We start from the raw sequence: 6,154 nt of genomic DNA, 5'->3' as shown, positions 1-6,154 counted from the left end.
TGAGAACGTAAAACGAATTAAGTTATAAACATTTGTTACTTTTAATTATGACATATTCTTTTAAGTTCGCATTACATTTTACTTTAAATCCTATTTATGATTATTGTCGTCAAAAAGAAGAATACGGTGTAGACTTTTATAAAAACATGTAACAATATATGACGAGTGTTTTATTAGCATTAGAAACGGTGAACCTTAATTTTGCATATTCTCGTAGAGCCAGTGCATCTGAGAAGTACGAGAATGAGAGTTTGTAACAGTATATACGAGGATACCGAGGTAATGGATTTATGAGTTTTCATTTTTATATATATATTTTTTCATTTTTATTTAATATAAAATGCAGTACATGCTTTTGTTTGTCTCCATTGAAATTTTTGTTACTACTTACAGTATCAACCACTTCTTAGAAACAACGAATTCCAGCAAGGATTTCAGGTTTGTAAAATCAAATTTCTCTAACTTCCCTTTGAAGGCCAAGACAATTTTTGTTTTCCCATGCATTACTCCTACGCCTTCTTCTCTTCGTTTTGTTATGTTATATTATTAATCAGTAATTAGATTCTTCTGCACCACTCCATTCATTTGCACACGCAGCCGAATCGTTGTTTTTCAATTTAAATATGAAACCGACAAAAAAGGGTATTATGGGCATATGTTCGCACAAGAAGATACGTTATTGTCCGCTCCCATAAAAGCACAGGTCCGTGATATATTTATATATAACTCAGAAAAATACACGATCGTCTTCTTTACCAAAAACAAACATTTTTCCACCGAATTGTTGCTTTAATGAAATTAAAAATTACCATATTTTAGAAGCAGAAGCTTCCACTTTAATTCAGTATATAAATATAAATATATTTTTACTTATGTATGTCATCATCTTATTCTTAAAAGCCGTTGCTGCGAACAGAGACGACAACAACGGATGAGCAACGAAGCACACAACATCAGATCCACCTGATTCTGTTTTTCATCACCTCCTTCTCTGTTCCGTTTCCTCCTCCTCTCTGTTTCGCTTTGGCCCAATGAGTTGAGCCGCATTGAAGGAATCCACGTGCAGTGGACTGAGTGAGTGAGCGAGTGAGCGAGTGAAGAGGATGTTTCGTTCTGCGAGATGGAGGAGCGACAAGAACAGGGTCAAAGCAGTTTTCAAGCTGCACTTCCATGCCACCCAGGTCCCTCTCATATTTCTCAGTATTTCATATTTCTTTCTTCTTCTTTTCTTTTACGGAATTGTAATTGAGTGAAAAAAACAGACACCATGTTTCACCATCAAACTTGCGGATCAATTACCTCACAGTGTAAAGTTTGAGTCAAGATAAACAATGACTAGTTAAATATGCCTGAGGGACAGTTTTATCTGTCTGGAGCAGAATTGTGTCTTGAGACTCTTCGTTATGTGGTCTAAAGAAAAAGAGAAATTTTTTTTAACCCTTTTTTTAGTTTTCTTGAGAAATGAAAATGGATTTTGAGGGTGTACTCGTAGTGCTGAATTATAATGGGACGAGAATCAACATGGTAAATGAGTTGTCCTGTTTGATGATTCAATTTCAGGTGTTTCAATCTGGAATGGATGCATTGGTTCTGTCTATAGTTCCAGGGGACATTGGAAAGCCAACTACGAAATTGGAGAAAGCTGCAGTTCGAGATGGAACTTGCAGATGGGACAATCCGGTGTATGAAACTGTGAAATTTGTTCAGGAGTCTAAGACTGGGAAAGTCAGTGATAGAATATATCATTTTTTGGTTTCAACGGTATGAATATTTCTCCCTCTCAGTCATTTATTGTTAATTGTTTCTTTTTTTAACGTGATCTGGTTTATGCGTTTTATGCAGGGTTTACCAAAAGCTAGTTCCATTGGGGAGGTTTCTATAAACTTTGCTGATTATGTGGAGACCACAAAGCCCTCCTCTGTTTCTCTTCCCATCAGGATTTCTCATTGTGATGCTGTTTTGCATGTTAGTATTCGCTCTCTTATTTTCTGATTTTTTTTCCCCGAAAAAGAGTTGTGGTCCAGAGGTAAAGTTACTTGAAAATTTAGGGAAAAACTAATGAAAAACTTGAGTAAACCATAAGTCAAAGCAATGTTGATCTAGGTAAATTTCATTTGGTGCTCAACAAACAGGTATCAATTCAGAGGCTGCAAGAAAACGGTGATCGAAGGTACAAGGGGGGAATTGCCATGTTATTATATATTTTTGCCTTTCAGGTTAAAGAGTTTGCCTCAGCTCAGTATTTGATGATGCGGTTTCTTCTTGTTCGATAACATTCGCAGAGAGGAAGATGAATGCGAAGATTCCAAACTGAAATCCGACGATAGGAGCTCAAGGAACCAATTGAACAACGGCGATACGGATGAAACCACCAAAAGTTATTCTTCTGAAGTAAGAATTTCACCCTTTGGGCTAAAGAATTATTGTTACTTCCTTTTATGCTCACCCTGTGATAGTTTTTCTCACTTTTTTCCCCTCTTTTGTGAAGAAGGGTGCAAGCATATATAAACTGAAGTGTCCTTTCTAGTTTCTAAGTCCAAAGTTATCCATGTCTTTCATTGTTTCACAGGATGTCTCTGCCAAAGCAATTGTCAATAGAGCTGAATTGAGTTCTAATTACAGGACATCCAGCGGCTCTGATATGACATTGTCAAGTTCTGATGACAGCTCTGGACTCGATACTCCCCGCGAAATTGGAACAAGAAAAAAGAACATCCACCTCAACACCAAAGGGTTTCTTCCAGATCCTGTTCTGCTCCATGCTTCAGAACCTCAAAACCTTGCTCTCAATGCCTCAACATCAATGCATGATGTGCATCAGAGATCACACTGGGACTGGTCAGCCGGGTCGGAGCACAGGCTAAGTACAGATGATGCAACATATGGTTCTCATCATAATTCTCTTCTAAAGGAAAGCTGCCAACAACCTTCCCCTTTAGAGATTGAAAGTCTCAAAGCTGAACTGGCTGCTTTGGCCAGGCAGGTAGATGTGTCGGACTTGGAATTACAGACCCTTAGGAAGCAAATTATGAAGGAATGCAAAAGAGGGCAGGATCTTACGAAGGAAATCGTTGTCTTGAAAGGGGAAAGGGATGCATTCAAGACAGAATGTGACAGTCTCAAGTCTTTTCAGAAACGCATGGAAGAGGCCAAAGTGAGAAATAGGTCACAGTTGGAAGGTGGAGACCTTCATGCTCTTGTTGAAGAAATAAGAGAAGAATTGGATTATGAGAAAGACCTCAATGCAAATCTCAGGTTACAGTTAAAGAAGATGCAAGAATCTAATGCCGAACTGGTTCTTGCTGTGCAGGACCTGGATGAAATGTTGGAGCAGAAAAATAGTCATACGTGTAACCATTCCTATGCAAACGACCAGGATAAAATTTCAGCGGAGAAAAAGATAAACCTCTCTAAATGTGAATCGGATGATGATGATGAAGAACAGAAAGCATTGGACGAGCTGGTTAAGGAACACGCCGAAGCCAAGGAGACACACATACTGGAGAAGAAAATAGTAGACCTCTATGGTGAAATAGAGATGTACAGGAGAGACAAAGATGAGTTAGAGATGCAGATGGAACAGCTCGCACTGGACTATGAGATATTGAAGCAGGAAAACCATGGCCTTGCATATAAGCTGGAGCAAAGCGAACTGCAAGACCAGCTGAAAATGCAGTACGAATGTTCATCTTCTCCTTCTGCAATGAATGACATTGAAATCCACATCAAGAATCTGGAAAATCAACTAAAGGAACAATCAGAAGATTTCACAAATTCTCTGGCTACCATCAAGGCACTTGAAACCCATATCAGAAAATTGGAAGAGGAAATGGAGAAGCAAGCACAAGGATTTGAAGCTGATCTAGAAGCAGTGACGCGTGACAAAGTTGAACAAGAACAGAGAGCTATCCAAGCGGAGGAAGCTTTGCGAAAGACCAGACTGAGAAATGCTAAAACTGCTGAGAGGCTGCAAGAGGAATTCCGAAGGCTCTCCACACAAATGACCACAACATTTGATGCGAATGAGAAGGCTACCATGAAAGCATTGACAGAAGCGTGTGAAGTGCGTGCACAGAAAAGGGTACAGGAGGAAGAGCTGGATAAAGTCAAAGAAGAACTTGAGTCAACTACTGCTGAGTATGAGGTAAAACTGAACCAACTTTCCAACCAAGTAGATATGATGAAAGGGCAGATACAACAGATGTTGTTGGAAATTGAGGACAAGTCCAAGCAGCTTGAAAATCAGAAGAAGCACGAGGAACAAGTTAGTAGGGATTTCTCTAATGAGATCGGATTACTAAAAGCTGAGATTGGAAAGCATAACATGGAGATTTCATGCTTACTTGTGCAACTAGAAGATAAGGAAAATTTAAAAACTGATTTGGAAATTATGAAGAAATCAGTAGAGGAATTTGAGACACTTTTACAGAAAGGAACTGTGGAAAGAAATGAACTGTTGGCAACAATTGAATTGTTGAAGAGGGAGGCAGAAGAGTCACTTAATGAGCTAAACAGAATCATCCATCTCAAGGATGAAAAAGAAACTGAGGTCAGAGTCTTGCAGTCAGAGTTGGAGGCCGTCAGAGCTCAGTACAATGACCTGAAACACTATTTTTCTAAGGAAGAAGTTGAGAAAGAAAAACTGCTAAAGCAAGTTTTCCAGCTAAAGGCTGAATTGAAGAAGAAAGATGATGCTTTAATCAGCTTCGAGAAGAGGTTCAGGGAAAGTAGTGCACGCGCACAACTTAGCGATGGAACTAAAAATATTCTAAAGAACAAAAAAACTGCTTCAGTTCCTCAGAATTCAAAGGAAATAGCCACTCTGAAGGAGAAAATAAAAACGCTTGAGGTAAAGTTTCAAATGCTTGAATTTTTTTTCTGCAATATTTGTCATGATTTCATCTTCTATCCATTTTCAACTCGTGTTTGTTTGCGTTCTTGGGAAAAAAATAATTTACTTGTGGTAATTGAGGTGGGATTTTTTATTGCAGGGCTTGATACAGACAAAGGAAACAACCTTGGAAACTTCAACAACTTCATTTTTGCAGAAGGAAAAGAAACTCCAGACCAAAATTGAGGAGCTGGAGAACAAGGTAGAGGAATTCAACCGAAGTGTTGCTTTGCAGAAGGTATACTTATTAGTACAGTCTAACTATATAACTATATTTTGGAGAAGTTTCATTTCTTAGTTACACATGGAATAAATGTACATTTTTAAACAGGTGGTTCAAGATAGAAGTTTTACAGCTTCCAATGAGATATCTGCTGAGCTAACATCGTTGAAGGAAAGAAACAAATCAATGGAAAGTGAACTTAAAGAGATGCAAGAGAGATACTTAGAAATGAGCCTCAATTTTGCGGAGGTAGAAGGTGAAAGACAAAAGCTTGTGATGGCTGTACGGAATCTCAAGAGTACCCAGAAAGGCTAATATTTCATATCTTGGATTCTGCATTGTATAGTTGCAGCAACCAAACATATGTCATACGAATAAATTAACGTGTACAATGGTAAAATACGTGTATTTTTTGTTCGTTTTTCTTTCTTAGTCTTGATATTTGCCTCCAATGTTATCAGTTTGTAATGTCCAAGTGTTACTTTGTTGCCAATGGTTCTCTCTCGCTGTCACGTTTGGTAACAAGGATGAGCTGTTTTCTTGTATTTTTTTTGCTTTTATAAACATACATATTCTTTATTGTATCTGTAATTAGAAAAAAAAATAGTTCTTTTATTGGTATAATTCGATTTATCTGACCTATTGATATAAATTTTATACGTTTTTGTTTTTGCAAATATATACTCAGTTTCTTGCATTGTTAATTAAACTGATTGATCAAAGAATTATTAATAAGTACTATGTCAAGTAGGGTTTTTGTGTTTATATATGGACCTTTCTTAATGTACATATCATGATCTTTAAAGTTATTCATTTTAGTTTTATTTAAAAGGATATAATGTGATTTTTTTTAATAACACTATATTTTGTTAAATATGATGCTTTCAAAGAAGTTGAAGTGATGCCCACATGGTTGAACCTTGCGAGCCAAAGCTCTTGGAGATTTGTGAGATTCTCCAAAGAATGAAGAATGGACTCAATTTGCATACTTAATACACGTATTTAATAAATGAATTAAATAAGCGTATGTGCATATATTT

At 37.2% G+C, this 6,154-nt stretch overlaps 1 protein-coding gene across 1 annotated transcript; it reads left to right on the top strand.

Annotated features, from left to right (window-relative positions):
• Positions 1–873: 873 nt before the first annotated feature.
• On the top strand, positions 874–5,756 carry LOC108335957 (intracellular protein transport protein USO1). Its single transcript, XM_017572195.2, has 8 exons — positions 874–1,181; positions 1,561–1,761; positions 1,843–1,965; positions 2,133–2,170; positions 2,283–2,391; positions 2,570–4,849; positions 4,992–5,129; positions 5,223–5,756. The coding sequence occupies exons 1-8, from the start codon at positions 1,104–1,106 to the stop codon at positions 5,427–5,429; spliced, it is 3,174 nt and encodes a 1,057-aa protein (XP_017427684.1). The 5' UTR covers positions 874–1,103; the 3' UTR covers positions 5,430–5,756.
• The last annotated feature ends 398 nt before the right edge of the window (positions 5,757–6,154 follow it).

The sequence above is a fragment of the Vigna angularis genome, chromosome 10 (genome assembly GCF_016808095.1).
Source record: "Vigna angularis cultivar LongXiaoDou No.4 chromosome 10, ASM1680809v1, whole genome shotgun sequence".
Classification (NCBI taxonomy): Eukaryota; Viridiplantae; Streptophyta; class Magnoliopsida; order Fabales; family Fabaceae; genus Vigna; species Vigna angularis.
The sequence above is the reverse complement of the archived record's forward strand: the minus strand, read 5'-3'. Positions and strand labels throughout refer to the sequence as shown.